The sequence below is a fragment of the Apus apus genome, chromosome 9 (genome assembly GCF_020740795.1).
Source record: "Apus apus isolate bApuApu2 chromosome 9, bApuApu2.pri.cur, whole genome shotgun sequence".
Classification (NCBI taxonomy): domain Eukaryota; kingdom Metazoa; phylum Chordata; class Aves; order Apodiformes; family Apodidae; genus Apus; species Apus apus.
This window is the reverse complement of record NC_067290.1, coordinates 10,675,212-10,698,208: the sequence shown is the minus strand read 5'-3', so window position 1 is coordinate 10,698,208 and position 22,997 is coordinate 10,675,212. Positions and strand designations below refer to the sequence as shown.

Genomic DNA, 22,997 nt, shown 5'->3' with positions numbered 1-22,997 from the left:
CAATGTTAACATGGAATTTCTCACACCTCAAGCTTTTTTTTTCCCTTCGCCTCCTTTCTTTGAGAAGAAGAAAGATCTATATTTTTAGGCATCAAGGTAATCTTATTTGATTTGACACCTGGTGTTTATCATGATTAGCACAAAGACATAGCTGATTAATATACAGTTAAATTTGTTCTCTGTTAATTAAAATCTACTAGAACATAACCAGAAAATAGGCTGTGCTTGTGAAAATTATAATCCCTTGCTTTTTGAAAGAAGGTATAATGAACCATTAACAGCTGGTTTTATATATATATATATATATATAAAACCTGTGTGAAACCTGGGTCAAGATCTGACTTGACAGTCATAGCATAAAAAATTGAGCACAATGCATGTTTTCCATCAATGGCAGGTAGATTAGGCCAATCTTCACCAAAAAAAAAGTACCTTTAAGAGAATGCCAGTTTTTGTCCAAAAATTCTGTCCATGCAGCAGTGGATAAACAACCCTAGCAAGCATTATTATTGGAAAGATGTCCCCAAATCAGCAACCAAATTTGGAATTAATGACTTCTTTTTGCCTGCCCTTTGTCATGAACAGAGTAGCAGCACTGCCATTCCTGAGAAAACCAACTGGTTCTACAAGAATAGGTCCTTAATTTGCCTTTTTTTTTTTTTTTTTTTACATCCCTTGTAGTAGAAAGGGATAAAAATTCTGCATAATCTGTTTCTGAGCAAATTTGCTCCTTGAAATCTTGTTTTAAAGATCTGGAAAACTATTCTGAAAGGGAGACCAACAAAAGCCTCACCCCTGTGAGGGCAGGAACAGAGACTGTCAGCCACGTGCCCTCTTCTGGGATCAGTGCCTAACATCAAACTCACTCCTGATTCTGAAGTTGGATCACTTTGGAAAAAAAACAAATGCAAAAAAATAACCCAAACCAAAAGAAGCAAACCAACCCAAAAAGCTAGTAATTCTAGAAGTGGCTCAATAGCAGCAGGTGTTGAAAGTTATATCATGACTTGCCTCTCTAGTTTATAATAGTGCAGGAAGAGCAAGTTATTCTTAAATATATTTTGAGGCAATAACATAAGAGTCCATTCTTAAACATCTTCTGCAAATTTCCGCTCCTCCAGGAAGCAACTTCCTGACAGGGCAAATTAAAACTTTGCTTTTGGCAATGAATTTCTACTCTACATTGGGAAAGTCCAGGTGCTTCAATGAACATGCAAGTTATGCCAACAAGAATTTTACCTCCTCTTACAGTCACGCGTTCTAACAAGATCAAAGGTTCAAGGAAAGGTTAAAAGCAGCCCATTCTTTCTCAAAGTTGGAAGCTGAAAGATTCAAATTACAAAACCAAAAGTTTGCCTTCCCAGAAAAAAAAAAAAAAATCAAACCAAAATTCTACCATTCACTTGTAAACTAGTACCACAGCAGCACAAGCATCTGATGTATGACTAAAACCAATGGATTTTGGCACTTTCCCTCCCCACCCTTGGAAACATCTAAGCAAACACTCCACACACATCCTTGTAGTGAGACTTCCACACTGAAACTAGAGTAAAAGCAGAGGACAGAAGTGATAAAAGTGACTACGTTATCAACTTCTCTATGAACAGTTGATGATAAAAGTTGACATACACGTAACAGAAAATTAATGAAATATAGACTAAACCCAATTTATGCTCTCACATGTTCCTCAAAGAAAACCATGTAAAGTAACACAGACAGGAGTACATCTTGTCAAACTGCTCAACTCCCTCATATTCCCAGTCTAATATCTGAAAACATCAGTAACACACTGCACTCCTTCCCCTCAACCACCTCAGGATCTTACAAAAATCTTCTGGTGTTTTCTGTCACATAAAAGGAGGGCATCAAGAGGCCAGCATTAATTCATTGTGATAGCAAGATTTCATCCACCACACCCTCAGAAAGATATCTGTATGCTGGATAAGACAGCAGGCTTTTTGGATACCAAGAGTCACATTCTTTCAAGACACAGAGTCATGCTCTTGCAGCCTCCACTGTTCAGTTTCCAGCAAAATGAGGGTTCTGCCAAGCCCCTCACTAACTAAACAGATGCGGTCTTCCCTGACACATGTGGAGGAGAGAGGCATAACAGTCAGCTGATGCAATGGACAAACATTTATTCTCAGCTACCACCGAGAAAAGGGGGATGGGAAACACCACCATGCCTGCCTGGCCCTCTCCTGTCCTCAGCACTGCAGCCAAGAGCACTTCCTCAAGCATCCCTCTTACTTCCCACCCATGCCAAAGAACAAACAATAACCAGCACGTAATAATCCCTGTCTGCTGTAGCATAAGCTCCTGCATAAGCTCCATCTTCAATGACTTCTGTCTGTATCAACCAGTCTCTTTCAAATCATACTCCTCCTTCCTTCCTGTCTTTTGAGATGGAGAAGATTGTTAAAGTTCTGAGACCAAATGTCCATTCAGCACTGCCATCCACCAGAACTTGTCATTCACACTTCAGAGGTTGGACAGCAATGAGTCAGAAAAGCTTCTGGAAAATCATCAGGGATACTCTTTTGCCATCCTGTTCCTAACAGGTCTATACAGGTCCTAGTTCACTTTTTACCAGAAGCAACAGGTAATTAAGCAGCTGATCCCCAAATCACTGACAAGTTTTACGGCCCTGTCAAAATACCATAAGTTTTTTAGTTTCTAAATGACAAATGGAAAATTAGTATCTCCCCTTTCCAAAGCCATGGATACCAAACATTACTTTTACTTCTACTACTTGGAAGTAATTTCAATGAAAAATTGAAATTATATCCTGACTCATTAATGTGCCACAAACTGGTCTTAGACTCTTCCTTTAGAACGAATAACTATTTTTTAAATTAAAACTTTTCTATTTTAAGATGCAGAAGGGGATAAGAAGGCTTAAAAATATTTCGTGGAAGTAGACAAACTACTTCAGTAGGTCTGTATTAAAATAATACTGAATTTTTCTGTTGTAAAAAGGAAAGTTATTTTAAATCTTTTACTTGCCAAAAATAGTTTACATTCAAAGTGAACAACACAAAATTAAAAATAAAACCAGCAAAGTAAAATTTTCCTTGGAAGATACTGGTTTAGTATTTATTGAAGTAGAACACTAACATTACCCCCAGATATCAGCCTCCAGTTTTATTAACATCTTTGAAAATTAAAAGTATTTCAAGAGCTAAAGGAATAATGCTCACTAAAAAAATAAGCTGTTCACAGGTGCCTCTTTCTGTATCACCATCCAGCTCTTGTTTGGACTTGAACTTTATGGCACAGGCACCATAACATGATGAAACTTGAAGCACGATAATAAATCTATCATCTTCTCTCTTCATAACTAGAAGCCAGATGCCAAGGCACATCAATGAATATTAATTTAAGAGACTCTGCCTTAGACATATTCTGTTCCCCATCCTCTGTTTGCACACCAAGCCTTGACTGTTCCAGAAAAGGAACATGCACTTTAATTAGGTGTTGTCCTAGAGATTGTGCTCTGCTGTAATAGGAGGAAGTGGATAAAAGGCAATTCCAAAATGAAAACATAGAAAAACAATGTCAAATACTTTATTTATAGCAGCTGTGTTTTACACTACTGTCACTATATTACTGAGGAAACAGCCTTGAAGAAATATCCTTGCTGATTCTGAAGAGACATCAGACATCTAGCATAGTCTTCTATGACTGAGTACAGATGGTTTAATACTAGAGGAACCAGAAGGAAGCTTAAATTGTCTTCATAAAGAAACTAACTTTTATGTTTCCATTGAAATAATTAACTTGGATTATCTGATGCATTAGAGTCTATCTGCCTTAGATTCTTCCACTCCATAACAGCAGAGAATAGCCCAGTAATGATAGGCCACCAGCTCAAGAACTGAAAACTGTTGTATTTAAGTGTATTTTATCCATTTACATTCAAATTTTATTCTGGAAGTTCTGCAGTTGCCCTTAAATGGAAAAAAAATAAAGGGGTGTTGGGGGGAGGATCTAGTGTAACACAGCACTGAAGCCTCTGAACACCTGCACAGAACATTATAGGATCATTTGAACAGAATAAATGAAAAGATTCAAGAAAAGTGTTGAAGCCACAGCACCCCATGAGATCAAACCAGCCTGTAATTTATATCTAGCAGAATGGGGAAAGTTTTAGCCAGTCTTCTTTAAATCATGATTCTCTATACAAAATGCCTCTTTTTCTTTGGTTACAAAGTATAGATACACTTTGATCCTCAGGCTAAATTATTTTTTTTTGCCTTTCCATCCACTCCCTATTTGTATCTGTAGACAAGTGAGACATTCACAGTATCAGTAGTTAAAAAATAACTATCATTCAACAGCTGTTCACTACAGTTAAAGTAAAAATAACCAGTATCTTCTGATAAAACATGTTGACACAGCTCCTTCACTTCACCAAAATGCTTTGCATTATTGAAATAGTATATTGCTATACCTGCTTGATAGAACTGTGAAAAAAGCTTTACTGGACCCTAAGATTCTCTCAATGCAGAAAAAAAAAATTATAATGAAAAAGCAGGCAGTAGCATCACTCTAGTGATGTGCATCTAGTACAAGTAAAAAAATAAATGGAGTGTTACAAACTATCATATTCTCAAGCAGATCTTTATGCTCATAAAACCTGAATAACAGAACACTAATTGGCAAGCATGCACCATAACATCTTTAAAATTAAAGGTGATTTTCCATTTCCTTGCTAGCTGCACATTTCTAGAGAACAAACACACCTATTCTTGAATTGTTTTCTGAAAAGTCACATTTCCACAGACAACATTAGCAAGGTCAGTGTATCTTGCATCTTGATAGCACTGAGCTCCCAACCAGCAACTGCCTTAGGCAAATAGCTTGTTAAAGGGCAGATTTAAACTTTAAAATGAAATTCATTATTTAACTGCATAACAACAAATACCAAACCCAACCTTTTACCCAACTTATTTTTCTGAAGTTTTCAGATACTGCAGTTGCCAAACATTTTTATACCACTAAAGCATACTTCAGTAATATCAGAGTGAAAACTCAAGAAGCCCTTGAAGAATATTTCTCCTGAGTACAACTCCAAGCAGCAGTCAGTGCTGAGAAATTTTACATTATAATCACTTCAGTCCAAGCTTAGCATACCACAAACTGTTTCACACACACTGTGGTTATTTCAAGTAAGTTTTGACCTCAGTGAACACATGGCATATAATTATTTACCTTCCTGAAGTCTTTAAAACTGCACCTGATGCACTAAAGAATGAGGTTTGGGAGGACCTTTTAAAATACACTTTTTTGAAAGGCATCTCATGAAATATAGTGACCTTCTGTCCTCTTGAGAAGGACAGGTAAGTTTTATATAGGTACTTTACACAAGTGTACATACAAAGATATTCAGAGGAAGGAGTTCAAAGAACCAGGGGCACTGCACATAACTTTTCAGTCCATCTTAGGGCAATTCCATCAAAACTCTCCCAAGATGATAAAGCAGCTTTAAAATAATAAAGTTATTCTCTGCCTCACAGTAAATATCAAGTTTGGCTTCCTATTCCATGCATACACACTGCAATAGACAGTGAGACAGTCTACCCAGTCATATATAAAAGATAATGTTTATTTTTTAAATAGCATGAATATTTCTTATCAGCACAAAGTAGATTAAAAGGTAAAAGATAACAGTTACATAAAACAGCAAGAAAGAAGTTTGTACCAGGCTGAGTGCAGAGCTCTGACATGGAACAGTGTTCCATGCTGGAGAAACATGAGCACTGTGAGACACTGTTCTCAATAGGACTAATCCTTTAGTTTACTGAGACTTTTACTCCCTACAAAATACCAGAAGGAAGGTGACCAGTTCATCTCACATCACCTTTATGAAAGCACATGGAGTACATTTAGCAGCATCAAGAGAGGCTGTGGTTACAACTCAAGACATCTTTCAGAAATATATGAATATGTTTATATAGTGAGACACTAGCATCAGGGAAGCCACGAGCAGGTACCTGCACATGTTTTATTTCCAAAACACACACACATTTTTCTGAGCTGGTTATTGCTTTGAAAAACAAGAGTTATGAAATAATTCAGACTGCTGGTTCATATATACATGTTTTCTATGTATCAGCATATTATATAATGCTGTACATCACTGCAATAAAGAAGACAGGAGAAAGGAATGGTCTGCACTGTCTCATCTACAAAATTATCAGGAACTTGGAGGCTTCTATAGGTTTTAATTCAGAAACTTTAGCAGCATAGGCAGGAATAGGGAATCTTTGTGGGATTTGTTTTCACTTCAGGGATGGTGGTTGATTGCCATATCAATAAAAAAAGGAACCTACTGTTTCAGTACTGTGTCTCAGTAATAACACACAACAGTCTCTCTTATCTGAATACGAAAAAAATCTAACATTATGAAACACTAGCAAAGACTTGAACAGAATATTTTAAAGAGTGTTTAAAAAACAGAAGGTGCACGCACAAAATTAAATATGCTGCTTAAGCAGAACACAAAGAACATGAATTATCATATTCTATCTATTTTTTTTCCCAATGTTATAATTAAATATGTTATTCTGAAACAAATCTGCTTCTCTCTGGCCTAAAAGAGCCAGATGTTCTTATTTCAAGTATCTGGCTTCAGCACCAGACAATAAACAAAACGACCTCTCCATTCTATCAGTGTGCAAGAAGAACTCCCCAGCACTGACCATTTCTCTACCCTTTTGCCCCTCTCCAAGTTTTTACTTCGCTTCCACAAAGCAAGCAAACACAACAGTATAATAATCCAGCTTCCATTACAGACTTACTACTACCCTTTAGTCAGTTTGACAAGCAGAAAGGGGCAAAAAGTTCTGTTTTTTCCCCCAACACTATTATTTCAAATGCAAATACAACCACTTGTAAGCTAAACATACTGTATTGTGTTTTGCAGTTGACACTATGCAGCAAAACAATGTTGAGAGGTTCTTTCCAAAGATTATGAGTATTTATGTTCCCAACTTAGTGACTCATACAGTGAGCAATTTCTGAGATTAATTTAACTCTTTCCTCCTTAAACGTCTGCATTGAAAGTCAGAACTAAGTCGTTATTCAAAAGTTATAACAATGACAAAGACTTTCTGATTATCTTTTTTAATCTAGATTTTATCCAGGAGAAAACTATTTCTAGAAATAATTGTGCTATTTTTTTAAAGAATATCAGAAGGGCTATACAGAGCTAAACCCATCTAAGGGACAAAACAAAAAATGTTTTCCAAAACTAGCACTTAAATTAAGTGTTTTTCATGGTAATGGCAGACTCAGAAAGAAAAAAAGAAAAAAAGAGATGGAGCTTGCATGCCCAGTGTAAAATGAATGCAACTGCTGTAATGTTTTTTTATTTTCCTCTCTTCCTTTCAACATACTCCTGCCTTTCTCATAATAAAGGAGTTTATGCTCAACAAAAATAAATTAAGAATAAACAAAACCGAAGAGAAATACCACATTTGAGACAAACAGACAACAAATTTTCCCCTTTATCAGAATCGTTACTGCCAGGAAATGGTAACAGGTTCAACAATTTATATGCCTGGAAAAGTGTCACATTTCTCCTTAACACTAAAGCCATGGTCCTTCCAGGCTGCTATCTTAATAATCATGATTCTTTCATTCAGGATCACTGCACAGTTTAATAAGTCACTGATATTTGTCAAGTTGGTTTTGCATTTATTGTACTTGGTTATTTAATAGATGTGAATGGCAGGCAAAAGGGCATATTGCCCTAAAAATACATTATTTTCAGTCTTTAAAGCTTTTCACCTGCAATTGCTACACACAGCCAGAACCCAAACTTACATAGTAAAGTTTGCAAGATCACAGAAGATGACTTGCTAGAGAGAACGCTTTCCAGGACATTAATTGCTTATCTGTGGAGCATCAACAAATGCTAATTTTTACAGCCTCTATTTCTGTAGGCAAAGTATTTTGAGCCTCATACTCATGTAAGAGCCTCACTATCTACAGAGGGATAGCTGGTTTGGGGCACACTCATCATAGCCTGTGTCAAAACTAAGACTGTTGCTTTACGTACAATTCATACCTGCCTCTAACCTCTCCCAACTCCCTGCTACCTGGATGCATCAGCTGAGGCCATATCAAGCAGAATCAGTCAGTCACCCCCAAAAAATACACTGTCCAAATAGCTGGTGGTTGTCTTCTTCAAGACAAAGGCGATGGACCAGAAAAAGCCTTTTGAGGGAACACTGGCTGGACATATGTAATATTTAAAATAAAATCAATAAGATTCCTAATGCAGAACAGACAGCATAATGGACATACTCTTCTCCTAGCTATAATCCTGAAAATTTATTTTGGAAAAATGCTGAAGTGTTTAAAATAAACTAATGAAAGCTGTATTTCTATTTAACAACTAAAATGTTTGAGAGATGATACCAGCAGAGCAGCTGGTTTTGCTCTACAGAAACCACACAAGTCCAGATAACTCCTGCCAACTTTCCAAGTTTATGCAAGCTTGAGTGGCATAAAAGCCAGTAAACCTTTCTGAATACAAGTTGTACCACACATTGATTACACCTGCAGAGTCATCAGGGAAACTGCACAACTGTGAGGGTAATTAATCCTATATAAAAGGGGGGGGGGGGGGGAAACACAAAACAAAACAAACCACCACAACAGTAAAACTATAGAGCACCTTTCTACTCACATGAAGTTACTATTTCTGTTTGTATATGTAATGACTTAACATGAAAAGAAAAAACCCACTATTTTATTGCAAAGAACATAAAGCTTCTGCTTCTTGTCCAGTATAAACATTTTTTGGGGAGGGGATTGCTGGATTTCACTACTGGACATGCCTTCAAGTAACACCCTCAGCAATGGTAGGAGACATATTACTTTCAAGTAATTCCCCTACCTATGGTAGCATGTTGACTCAGATTTGAAATTCTTAGAGTACTCATCAGCACATGATTAGGAAGTAAATAAATATGCATGTGCATATGCCCTTGTATTTATATATTAACAGCCTGATCCATTAGCATGCTAACCACTTACTTCAGCTGGATTCTGGAGTGTTAAGCACCTGCAAGTTAATAATTGTTTTTATTTCCATATTTGACAGCACATCACAGCAACCCTGGTTGACACTAGAGGGGAAACCATTTTTTCTTTGTTATTACATCCTCTATGTTACATTTGGGGATGGACACCACCACAGTTACATGCTATGTAACTATTTCAGAATTGTTACTTTGCAGCTATTACAGTCAAAATAAAAGCAGGAGGTATTAAATTACTGATTACTGGAGTGTGTTTACCTAGTCTTTTATTTTCCCATTATTTACCTACTACACTACAGTAGTTCTTAGAGACTTGTGCAAGACCATAGCCATTTGTTTATTCCAGATTTCCTATGACTCGGGCAATTGAAATATGCAACACACCCTCACAAAGCAAGAGGCACAACTGGGTAAAAAAATCAAAGAAACATTTATAGGACCTAGGAAATATTAAATATGTGGAGATTTTTTTTTTTTTCAGCCAGTAGGTACTGATGCAAACATGAAAACTTAAAAGACTTCTCTTTGTCCAGCAAGTTCAAGCATTTTTATCTGTTTCCACCTTTTATTCCAATGTACTACTGCTCTGCTTGGGGTTTTTCCAAGCCACAGACTAGAATCCATCTATAAAGTAATAGATAAATAGATAAATATAGAAGCACTAGAATTTATCTGTAAAACCTATGTGACCTTGCAACTTTAATATCCCCAGGATTTTTCAAGGCCAGGTTGGATGGGACTTTGAGCAACCTGGTCTAGTGGGAGGTGTCCCTGCCCATGCAGGGGGGTTGCAACTAGATGATCTTCAAGGTCCATTCCAACCCAAACGATTCTATGACTTAATGAACAAATAAATAACATGAAGGGATGATTACATTAAACATTGAGAGACTAAGTTAGAATAAGTCAATAACACTATTTATAGCACCCCAATTCTTTTACTCCTCTATCAAGCATATCATTTACTAGTTTCCCTACATATTACCAGGGAAGAAAATGACAACTCTTAAATTTAGTTCTCAAAATGCACAGACTTCACTGAGTATAAGGTGTCTGCAACATAATACACACACCCCCGCATTCCAAAAGGATTCTAAATGCATTTATTATAGCATTTGTAGCAGTGAGCAGATACTTTCCCAAAAAATACTCAGAAAAAAAAAATGTTTCCTCAAAAGAGATTGCTCAAAAACTTAAAATACTAAAAATACACAAATAAAACTCAAGCATAGATGGATTTTTAGGAGGTCTGGTTAATTTTCTTTAGCACCTAAAGCTAAAGACTTAACATGGGATAAACTAGCTTCTGAGTCAATATTAAGATGCCACATACAAACTCCTGAGCAGAATCAGGTATTGCCCACTTCAATTCATAAACAGCAAAACAAAGACGAGTTTTGTTTCAGGACGTGTGGGCTCAGCAGCCACTTGCTGGAAGCAACTCCACATAATACACCTCCAAATCGTGCACACATGAGACTCCCACAACTTGGAATCAAGCCAGAACAACTGTCTACACAAAAGCCATCCGGAGAAGAAGTGCACTATTCAAAACAGAGCAGAGGACTGAGAAAATGTGCAGGGAATGATACTGAATGTTACAGTGTCTTCACGGGTCATGAGGCCTTGTCACATTGCTAACCTGATATGCACAATTCTGACTGGAAATTAAAAGGGATCCTGTTCAAAACAATATGGTATTTTCTTTACTATCAATATATATTTACTGTAAATAAGTAGCAATAATAAGTATAAAGATTTAAAACAGAAGGACTAAATCCACTAAATTTCAATCCAAAGATATCCCTGTGTGTTCCTTTACTTCACGTACACTGCAGCAGTTCTGTTTCGCACACTCCCCTACCTACATTCTGCAATAAATATTTTAACTCCATTTGTTTTAAAATCCTATGGCTTCTACTTTCCTGAATTCAAATTCTGTACAGATACAGCATTGTCTCATAATGCGCTGCACTCGACAGACCTCTGTACATGCTACAGAATTGGGTAAGCAACCAATTTAATGATACAATAAGTGTTAGAGGACAAAAGTATTTTCTCTGCCTTTTCACTACTGAAGCGTAGCACACAGAACCACAGAAACACCAAGGCTGGAAAAGACTTTTAAGATCATCAAGTCCAGCCTATGACCAACACCACCACATCAGCTAGACCATGGCACTAGGTGCCACGTCCAGCCTTTCCTTAAACACAAAGGACACATTTAATTATAAATGAATGAATGTCTCTATGTCCACAGAGAAAAGATACACTTGAACATTTTTGTATTCATCAGATTTAAGAACCATACAGAAAAATAAATATACCAACTACTGAAATGAGATTTCTTACATCAATATAAACGGTTCATTAGCAAATAATACATTCTGGTCTCCACCAAGCACATCACTGAGATGAGCAGTAACACACTGACACTGCAACATGACCCCGGAACCAGGCACCAACAACCTTACCGTGTTTCCACCTACACCGGCCTTCATTAACTATTTAAATTCAAGGCAATGAGCCGTGCCACGCTAATTAACGTGGCCTCTCTTACACAGCCTACTCGGGTCTGCTGTGACCAACTTCAGAATTGTAAGCAATTACGCTGGATGTTTGTTTTTTCCACCTTCTTTTCGCCTCCAAACCTCCACCTTCCCCCCCAGGTGGAGACTGTGCCGAGCGGAGGGAGGGAAGGGCTGGAAACCAGGGGCCAGCAGAGCCGCTCTGTAACTCGCCAAGCCAAACAAGCAGCTGAGGGAGTAACTTATTTGTGATAACAATTACCGTTTTCAAAAGAGGCAACAGGCAGCAGTGACTTCGGCCCTTCCTTCAGGGGGCTTTTCCCTCTGAACTGACACTCCAGTAAGATTTGCCCCGAAATAAACGTTTAAAAGTTCTTTTTTAAAAATAAATAAATAAATAAAAGCAAACCGGCTGTCGAGCCCCGAGAGGAAGCGGGTCAAGCAACCCCCGCTCCCGCCTCCTCAGGGCCCCTTGCAGGGCTGCCGGGCACCAGCGGAGCTCGGGGGTCCCTGAAGCGGGGGCTGGGGGGGGATCCATAAGCCTGGGGGGGGTCCCGCCCGCTGCCCTCCCTCCCTCCCGCGTTAGCTCCGACGGTGAGGTAGCCCGTGCCGCCCCCTCCCCGGAGCATCGCCAGAGCGGGGCGAGGAGGGAGACAACGGCGTGAGGAGAGGGAGGAGGAGGGGGACGAGTCCCCCAGCCCCCAGGAACTGACCCGAGTCCCTTCCCGAAGCCCCGAGGTATCCCCGCTACCCTCCAGGTGCGGTCCCGTAACGGCGGCGGGTCCCCCCGGAGGCACAACGCACCTCTGCGGGGAGTCCCGCCGCAGCCCCTCTCCGTGCCCGCAAGCCCAGCCGCCCCCAGGTGCCCCGGAGGAGCCGAGACCCTCCAGCGGCGACAGGCAGCCGCCCCCTGCCCAGCCCCAAGCAGAGCCCAGGCAGGACAGCACTTACCTCGCACCCTCCTGCTCCTCCTCGGCTCCGGGCATACGGCTCGCGGAGCTGCCGCCCCGGCGGGGCGAGGAAAGGACGCTGGCCGGGCAGGGGCAGCCGCGGGCGGGCAGGACGCGGGGCTGCGGGGCGGCCCGAGGGCTGTCAGGCCGGGCGGAGGGCGGGACGCGGGGCCCGCCCCTCCCCGCAGGCCCCGCACCGCCCCGCCCGGCCCACTCGGGCTGCCCGTGCTCAGCTTCCATCTTCTCCTCCGCTTTGAGTCCTTCCCTTCCGCTCCGCCTTTCTGGGTCCCTTCTGAAGTGCGCACCTCGGCCAGGTGCCGCTGCCTCCGCGATGCTGGCACGACCGGCCCCTGCCTCTTCCAGGGCTCTGGGCTCAACCTCCCCGGCCTCGCCTCGAGGGGAGCCGGGACCCGCGGGAGGGGGAAAAGGGGCCCGGGTCTGTCCCTGCTGCCCGCGCCCGGCAGGCCCTGGGATCAGCTCCCACCGCCACGTTTCACCCTCAGAACCGCTTCCTCCCTGTGTGTCTTAAATTCCAGTGTTTTCACACTGTCTAAAGTGGAGTTCAGAGATCACTTTCGTATCCCGAGGTGAAGAAATTGAATCTAAGACATTCACTTACAAGGAGGTCTGATGTCTGTATGTCTGTGCCTCAGCAACTTCGAACTGAAAGATTAAACCTCCCTGTGAGATGGTAGGTTTCAAACAGAAAACCTAACCCTACTTGAGAAACAATCAATTATTCCATTTGAATGTATTTATGGTGTCTGGGGTACAAAATGTGGTGAGCTCCTCAGCAAGTGCCTGTCCATGTTTTATTCAGGACTTACCGTGCCTGTAAAGTGACAGTTTTAGAGCCCTGTTTTAAAGCTTAATTTAGCATTCAGTATCCATAAATGCTCTCTTTAGAGATCTTTAACTTTTAGTGTATTTCATGTGTCTTCATAATTTCCACTTACTTAAGTACACAGGAAATGAAGGATTAGTTGATGAAAATTCTGTAATTATACAACATACTGGAACCTGCTCAACCACATCAACTAAAAACATAGTCCAGGGAGCTTTAACACTTTTTAGTAATTACTAATTTGTAATTCCTTTAAGATTATAAACTATGCAATGCAACTTGCAATTGTTGTTTGTTGAGCATATTTAAATCTTAACAAGCATGAATTTTTCTTTAGTATGTAAAATACAGAATGCAAGAATTGAACGTATTCTAACTCTAGTCCAAAACATTAACTTAAAATGCAGTGATATTTGACAGTTAAACCAAAAAAAGATCGTTTTTAACACACCAATTTAAGGGGAAGAGCAGGAATAGTCAAATAAATCTACCTGTATTTCTCAGGCCTAAAGGCAGCCTAAGCAAAGAGGATAAAGTTTACAAATAAGAATCGTGCCCTGCTTTCCTGATTCTCTGTAACTATTTTTCTCACTCCACCCTCAGTAGCTGAGAATTGTCTAACTATACTGCAGAGATGGTGGTTTCCTTCCTAATGCCTAAATCACACCTTGGCATGTTTGCAAAAGCTACAATAAAGAGTAGACAGTTTCCTTTCTGTTGATGACTAATGATTTTTATGGATACATCCCCTATATTACACATTGCTAAAGATGGGTAGGTCTAATTCTATTCTCACTTTTAATTATTTTGAAATAAGTATGATGTAACTGACGCAATGAAATCACTCCTGACGTTCATCAGAATTAAAAAAAAGAGTCATTCTTGCAAACCAGGTTCACATCAAGTAGTGCACTTCTAGAGAAGTAGTACCAAGAAGTGCTGTGGGGCTGAAACAGGCCCCTAGAGTCCATCAAAAGGCTGCCCTAAGTTAACTCACACTTCAGTGGTCTCTGTGGGATATTGCAAAGGAAATAAAACACATTGCTTAACACCTGCCCCACATCCACCTCTTCCTTCTCTCACAGTTGTTGCTGTACAGCTCTCTTTTTCCCACTATGTCTCATCAGTAGACATGTCTCATGACTTGTTGCAGGGGTGCCACAGAACTTGTTTGGTGCATAAAACAGTGCCCTGCAGGTTATTGCAAAATGGCAAAAGCTGCAATAATGGTATCTCTAGCCAAATGCACTGATTGGTTACAGACTGCTGAAAGAAGCACCATTATGGCTCAAGACTAGGACATAAAACCCTGCATTCTGTCCTCATCCAACACCAGCCTCCTCTCCGAGCTGAAGTAGATCTACTTCCTACCCATTTCTTGCATAAAATGAGGGTAATAACACTTGTTTATGGCCCTTATATCCCCAGCTGAGCACTTACGAGGAACAAACTGACTTGTGACACACCAAACTCCTCTGATGTATGTCCCAGTCACATTGTTAGTATCTGATTTCATAATCCACTGAAATAGTTTGAACCATCTGAGAAATAAAGCATTACTAAAAAGGGTGTGGCCACAGCATTCATAAAAGGCTTAGAAAATGTTACTGAAAAATATTTTATAATGTGATTATTGATCCACAACTTGCACTGTAGATTACTTTCACCAGGCAGTAGCTAGCTGCAATGTAAATATTCTTGGCACTTGTTTCCTCAATGTAAAATACTTCTGGGAAACTTTTTCTTTGAAACGCAGTTTCTTTTGGTAACTATGCAATAAATAAATAAAACAAGTCTATTCCCTAATTTTTTAATTTTCCCTTTTGCTATTCTAGGCATCCAGGCTTTTGACAAGTTTAATCCTCTGTAACTGGGTTAGAAATAAAATTATTTCAGCCATGGAAAAGGTGACTTCTATTTTTAGCTTTGAACTGTATTTGTAGTGTAGCATCAAAGGTAATAAAGAACTCTTGGCCTGCAGTTATTTGCAATAACCAGTATTCCAATAAAAGCCAGAGTGAAGCCTCCAAAGGCCACTTTACTGTGATATGGGAAAAACACTGTCTCAGTCTCTCAGACCCTTGGTGTAATCTTGGGTTCAATGTCCATTAGTAAGAAATTTTATACTCCCTAGGAACTTATACTGTGTTCATCAATAGCCAAATATTTTTGATTGTGTAAAATCTCATAATAAACGTGGTTGGCTGATAGAGAAATTCAGAGCAAGTTATGTGAAAAATTTGGGGTTGACTTACAAAGGGTTAATACAGCATTTACACAGGGAGCAACATGTGTTGCAGCATCTACAATTCTGTGAAGCCACAGGTGCACAGTTCCACTGCAGAGAAAAAATGTATCAGTTCTATAGACTATTGTGAAATAAATCTACCTGACTCGTATAATAAACAAGACTGCATCTCCCCAAGTAGATCTTTTTGCACACCAGTAGCAACTAAAATAGTTAGAATTCCAGCTAAATCAGAAGCTCATCAGAACAGCATTCCATTCACTCACTCATGCTAGTTCAATCTTCCATCTATTGTCAAGGCCTGTGAACCTAACAGCAGTCTGGAAAAAAAGGTAGTTTGACTTCTGCAGTAAATCAGCCTTAAATGTCACAGCTCCCTATCCATTAAATATAAGTATTTTTATTAATATATTAAGAAAATTATTCATATATTAATTTCTTCTTGCACTGATGTTTACTATTTTGTCTATTAATAACTTATAATAAACTGTTATATCTAACTAAACATACACACACACCCCCAGCATCTTTCATATTCTCACATTAGTGTTTTCAAATTCCCAGCCTTCCCAAAGTATCTGGACTAAAATATCAAAATCACTGAGAACTGAGGTTTTAGCACTGAGGTAGCTATGGGCAAAGCACTTCATTTCTGGTCATCTAAGTCACATCTGACACTGAGGAAAGAACATTTCCTTTTCCTCTGCTTTTTGTGAACAGGACAGTATGACCAATCTCTTTTTCCATGAACTGCCACAAATATGAAATCATTGCCACCAGTGCAGCTGCCCATAAAGATCAACATTATAGGTAAATCAGACTTTATTAAATCAGTTCTAAGAGAATAAAGAATGAAACTATATTCCATTATAAAAGATACAAATTGACTGTTGTTCTGTTGTTTATGCATCTGAGAGACAGCAACAGATGATAGCAAGTAAAATAAAACAAATTATAGCAGACAGAAGGAAAAACTCCTTTGATTGATCTGTAGCACAGCCTTTAACTTCTGACCTTTCAGAAATAACTCAGGCCTGATCAGTTATAGTTTGAATACACGTATTGTCTGCAGGGCACATTTTTCACTTGAACTCAAAAAGTGTTTGTTGTTGTGTGGTGGGTTTTTATGTGTGTACGATTTCAGTGTCAAGTCACCACAGTATTTAAATGCAAGATAAAACAGAAAAATGAGAGCTTACTTAAGTTTTTCAAGATGCATTATCCATATGCACATCCTCCCATCGAAGCGTATCTTTCCATGTCCGGAAGGTGGAAGAAGTTCCCAAATATCAGGAATCCTGAGGGTTCTCATGTTTTAAACTGAAGGTATAAAAATTAGAGCAACATCTTCCTTCCATTTTCTTTCAACCACAAAGTTCCTTGTGTACAGGGCTCCAAGGCAGATGATACAGAGATTAGGACTGCAGAATATACATACGGATAACACATCTCAAAAGTCCAGTTACAGTGAAGTAACTTAAAAATTCTGTTTTGAATTACTAATGCAACTATTCTTGTGCTTAGTGACCCTTCAGAATGTCTCAGATTTACCTGATAGAAGCAGAATTAGGAATTGTGGGATAGAGGACCCAAGAAGACAAAAGATATAAACATTTTAAACATCATCCTATAAATTTAACATAATATTAAGTAAGCTGTTCAAGTCTTCAATAACAACAGGTTTTACAGATTCATTACAGATTTTTCTGTAGCATTCTAAGTTTGATTTTGTCAGACTAGAAGTCCACAATAAAAACCTTAATTTACCTGAGCAACATAAGCAATACAAGTGATTTCAAGGTTTATCCCTGAAATTGAGAGTTTGCAGCATTCATTGACTGGATCAGTCCTTTGAAATCCACTGCGTGAAGACAAAAAGTATATAACTATTAGGTAATCATCACATCCTCTTTGCCAAAATTAATTGAATCCAGATTATTTTAGTTTTGTAGTTGGTGTGGATAGGTTTCACTTCACCTTCAGAACTATATACTGCTAGGACACCTTAAAGGATAATATAGGAAAAAATATTACATAAAATCATATTAAGGCATTTTTATTTAAAAAAAAAAAAATCAGACCCAGTCTGTCCAACACAGAAGTTTTAGAAAATTAAAATTTCTTACAGTTGCTTGACTATATTAAACATCCATCAAAATATCTGTTTTACTTCCAAATATAGTCTGAATAGCCGTTAGAGAGGCTGGTTATTTGTGTGATGTGCATAAATGCATTCAAAATGTGTTCTGGATAAAACAATTGGACTCTCATGCCAAGTCTTCTCATACTACTAAGAAAAGCTCAATGAAAGAGAAAGAAACTGAACAAAAATACTTCATTTTTATACTTGTAAATTATAGTACCATAAACATTTATTTGGGTAAGTATCAGCTGCATTGTGTTTTCAACAGTTGATGTGTTTATGTACAGGTACAAATTATGAAAACAACTATACTTATCATTCAAAATGTTGAACACGCTGCCAGATCTTGAACCCTCAGCTTCCTAATGTTTTTTCCACCCTCGCAGAAAATACATTTAAAAACACTCAGTATCCACACACTTGAGTCTAGTAGAAATTAAAGGGATCCTTTCACCATTAATACACTGTTTAGAGTTCACTAATGCTTGAAAAAAGTAGTAAGCTAACCTCTAATATGTGTATTTATTTATTTATTTTACCAGGATGTTTGGTCTAATTCTCATTGGAGGGAAAATACAGAATTCTTGCAAATTCAGAGCTATGTCCTTCCAGCATCTCAATATACACAATATTTTTCTAATTTTTTAAAGCACTGTGGCTTTGCAAAAAAATTACACTAAATCAGATTAAGTATTACTTTTCTCAATTTTGTATATTTTAAGTTCGGGCTTTTCCTACTCTAAATTTTCTGTTAATTATATTTTCTTTCTTCTGAGGACATACAATATGCTGTTTCCACCTTTTGCTAAGAAGGAATGAGGGAACTCTTTCCTCCTCCCCTCTCAACAGATTTGATTGGCATCTGCACAATCCTTATATCATTTTTAAAAAGAAGATGTGCAGTGCTGTACAGCAAATTATGAGAAAACAAAAATAAAAGTATTAATGACAACTGATTCTTTGTGCAGCTGCCTTCATCTGTTTTCAAAACAGAGCTTTCTTAAGAGATCAAAATGAAAACCTAATTCCATTAAGTAATACCAATTCTGCTACTGAATTGAGCAGAACCAGGAAATCTTCCCAATCTTTAGTCTATCATAAACCAAAAATATATGTGAGCTGCAACTTTCCACAGAGGAAAACAGCATTACCATCACCAGCTTCACATCCTCATGCTTTGCAGCTTTGACCAGCTCTTCAGCACACAAATTTTGTCACCTTTCTGCCTGTGCCTTATCAACCTGAACACTTTCACTAGTAAAACAGCAAGAATTGCACTGAAACAAAAACCTTCACTGCTGGATTTAGTGAAGGAGCATTTACCTCTAGTCTGACCCAGGTATTTTTTTACTTCAAAGAATGGGAAAGCACAAAGAACTTTGCCATGAGTACAGCATAAAAAAAGTCTATTTTGAAGGTGCAGATGATTCACTACATACTTAAAACTACCTATAACTTATGTAGTTATTGCAAGTATAAAGTTTTCCAGTTAGTGTTCTTCCACATTCAGAAACCAGAAAGAGTAACTACATTAATGGACAAGGCTGTACAACTCTGAGACACATCTAGTTGATCACAGAATTCCATATTACAGTTGCAAAGCATGCCAGAGTTCTGCCATCAATGGCTATGCTCACTTTTTTATTCCATCTATGACAATAATTCTGAGGGTGTGTTTTGTTTTTTGTTTTTGTTTTTTTTTTTAATTCAAATTATTAAATGTTAGCTTTGAGCAACCTGGTCTAGTGGGAGCTGTCCTTGCCTATGGTAGGGGCATTGGAACTAGATGATCTTTAAGGTCCCTTCCAACCCAACCATTCATTCTATGATTCTATGAAACTGACAAAAAAAAAAACAACCAAGAGCTTTAAAGGTACTCAGCCAAACCATCATCAGTTCTGTCTCAAGCTATTAACATGGATAATAAAATATAACACTTAACAATCTTAACAATGTCTAATTCTCATCTATCAAAATTGAGAGAATATTTGAGGTGTTTTGAGTCCTCCCTTCATGTATTCCTAAAGTAACCTCCTATTAATGGAACATGAAGACAGGTTAAACAAGACAGAATCTGACTCCATGAGCAAAATTAGCAAAGATACATTGATGAGGTGTTCTTGCCTCTTTGCTTTTTTCATACTTACTGTAATTATGCCTAAAATTGCAGTTAACACAGATAGGTTCTACTTAGGAAAAGCTGCTCTCTGGGAACAGCAGGGATATTTTGGAGGTGGGCAAACCTACCTGGCCACTGCAACAGAAAGGACAAGCATGCTCCATGTCTTTAGATAAGCATGTCATTTTAGTTTTAGCATGTTTTTCTTAATATATCACTAGTAATAGTATACTATTTTAATCACTAAGTAATGATAAGTAGAGTGAAAAATAACTGCAAAACAACTCAGAGGCTTCTGTTTACTGGTTGGCTCAAGGCAAAAAGTATTCATGCCTGTGTTAACAGCTTCTATTAACTTGTTTTATCCCAGGTGATTTTGTAGCAGCGTATCCTTGAAAAGTAACAAAAAATCCTCCATGAAGCATATTAATTTCATGGCTCAACAAATCCAGAATGATGTCTTAAACACAAAATTTGGTCCTCCTTCCCCCATCTCTTTAAAAGTATTCTTTATACTACCCCTTCCAGGAAGATAACAGGAAACTTTGTTTCCATGGTATCACTCAGCATATGTAGGATCTATATTTTTGTCTATTACAAAAGGACTTCAGAACCAGTATGGTGCTATTTGTGAGTCACTGTGGCCAGATTGTGGGGAAGAGATAGGAGAGTCACACAGAAGAGGGAGACATGCATTTATCTGAAATTAAACACTGAGACACATTAACAGTTGGGCAAGAGAGAAGATTGTGAGAAAAGGAGCTCAGACATTTCTAAAGAAAATTATTTATTCTTACAGAGAATTTCTTCATCTGACCTTTGGCATTTTATCCTACTTCTGAAAAAAAATCCTGCTCTCATTCACTATAACACTCCTGCCATCAAGTATGTCAGCACTTAGAACTAGAGGCTGGACTACAAAATCTACTAAGATTTAACGTTCCAAGCTACTTTATGTCCAGTTGTAATATTATTTCTAGCAAAAAAATTGAATTTTTATCATGGTGTCTCTGAACAGTGTAATACCATGACATTTAAATTAGGAATAATTCTGAAATGTATTCTCATCTATTTTTCCATGCTGTGTTTTTCAAATAATGAAAGGCATTAAAGACTAACAGATTTAAGTTTACTGGCCATAAAAAAAATCCATTAGGAATAAATGATCATCTTCTTCAGGAAGGATTTGTTCCTTCAAGTAGATTTAGTGCTGAGACAGTGTGGTAGGTGAAGCACAGAGGCTGCTGATAAAGTGGCAATGCATAACCATGTTGTCATGTGTTATAAAGGAGCAATTGCCTGCAGTTCATCAGTATGGATATAGCAATGAAGTTCTGCTTTACAGATTCCAGGCACTAAGAATTTTGTAGCAGTAATTACAGGAGGTTCTTCTTCCCCTATAAAAGGAAAAAAAGGGAGGTTCATTAATTGAAACACTGATTTTGTATTTGATCAACATTTTAGAAACAACATAAAGAAAACTTATGAAAACCCTCTGGATCATCGTGCCATACATTCATGAATCTGAACTGCTATCCTCAGTAACTCCATATCTAAAGAATTAAAGAACAATTTCTCCCCAGGCAGGGCTTCTTAGGGAACCCTCAGTAGTGAATAGACCTAGTACACATTTAGTTGTTGGTACTTCCTCAAAATTAAACTGGTTTGAACTTCAGCTGATGGTGCCCAATATGATGATTCCTTTAAGAATCTTTTCCTTGCAGATCAGTAGTCTGCACATCAACTGCACTGAAAGACAGAAAGTATTAATCATTATGTGACTTATGATTTTAATTAAAAATATTAAATCAACCTGTCCTTAACAGAAGAAAGGAAATATCTACCCTTGCTAAATGGCAGAGCTATTAATTTCTGTTCTGAGCAAGTTAACAGATAAAAAATAGGTAGCCAGAACAGAAATGGTACTGTGAATTCAGAGGAAAAAATTGGACATGTCCAAACTCTTACAGAATAAAAGCAAAAAAATTCTATTTACTCTTCCATTATTAAGCATATAAGTATTAGAGCTATAAATATTTTGTATGCCTGGGACAGTAAAAAGATTTAATAGGTTGCACTCCAATAGGCAGATGGTGCCTAGTTCCAGATACTGTCTCCTTTGTATCCTGCACCTCCTGAGGTCTGTGATTTGGGTGGGGGAGGTTTGAGTGACAGGTGCTTTTGGACAGGGACAGTGAATGGGAAAATGGTAGAAGTTACTGTGGTTTCTGAAGATGTTGGAACATCAGCGTTAAGATCCAACTCTACCAGCTAGTGCCATAATGTTTAACTTCTGCAGCTGAAACACGTTAATAAGTAGGTATGTGTCTTGAGAGTTAATTACTGAAAATACTGCCTCTTTCTTCCAGGGACTCCTTGGCAGCTGGGATACCCAGCTGACAGCTCTGTGATTTAATCAGGAGGGGAATACTGGTAAAGCATTCTTACAGAGAGGCCGTAAATTTTAAACTAGCATCTGACTTTCATCTCACACTAGAACCTTTAGAGATATCATCTGTAATTTTTTCCACAAATGTGAGAAAAGGCTGTTAGAAGATGGCATGTAATTAAAGAATATAATATTATTTTAAAAACAATATCAGAGTATTTGTGGCTTATAAAATTAAATCAGTGAATCTGCACTTTTTCCACCTGAAAAGTTTTCAGGTTTTAGTTACTTTGTCCTACAGACTATACCACTTTCAAAACACAATATTCACATGTTGGAGTTGCTTCAGGAAAATCTCAGTAAAGAGCAGGTTTATCCTACACTAATGTAGTTGTGATACCAGTTCAACATACTGTAACTAGCAAGGTCAGATCAGCTTTTTATATAGCCTGAGGCAATATTTTAATCTGGCTATCTATTTTGGAGAGTGACTTCCAAGCATTTAAATTCCTTCACTGAAACCCGTTTGTTCATATCTGATGAGAAGACTAATGTAATTCTGAAATTTGAGTTAACCACAGTACAGACTATATCCTTTAAGGTTCTAGTATGTGCTGTAGCAGAACAGGATGTCAGTTTAAGATTTACTGGCATTCTGTAAGAATGCTTCACCATATCACCCTCTTAATTAAGCCACACAGCTGTCAGCTGAGTACCCCAGCT

The 22,997-nt window shown here is 38.2% G+C and overlaps 1 protein-coding gene across 1 annotated transcript in view; it reads right to left on the bottom strand.

The window, feature by feature from the left end:
* Positions 1 to 17,961: 17,961 nt before the first annotated feature.
* Positions 17,962 to 22,997, bottom strand: part of IL17RD (interleukin 17 receptor D) — a 62,023-nt gene continuing 56,987 nt past the window's right edge. Inside the window, exon 13 of the mRNA XM_051627578.1 lies at positions 17,962 to 21,282. Coding sequence (XP_051483538.1) covers positions 21,167 to 21,282 — 116 coding nt within the window. The 3' untranslated portion in view covers positions 17,962 to 21,166. The remainder of the gene's footprint in view (positions 21,283 to 22,997) is intronic.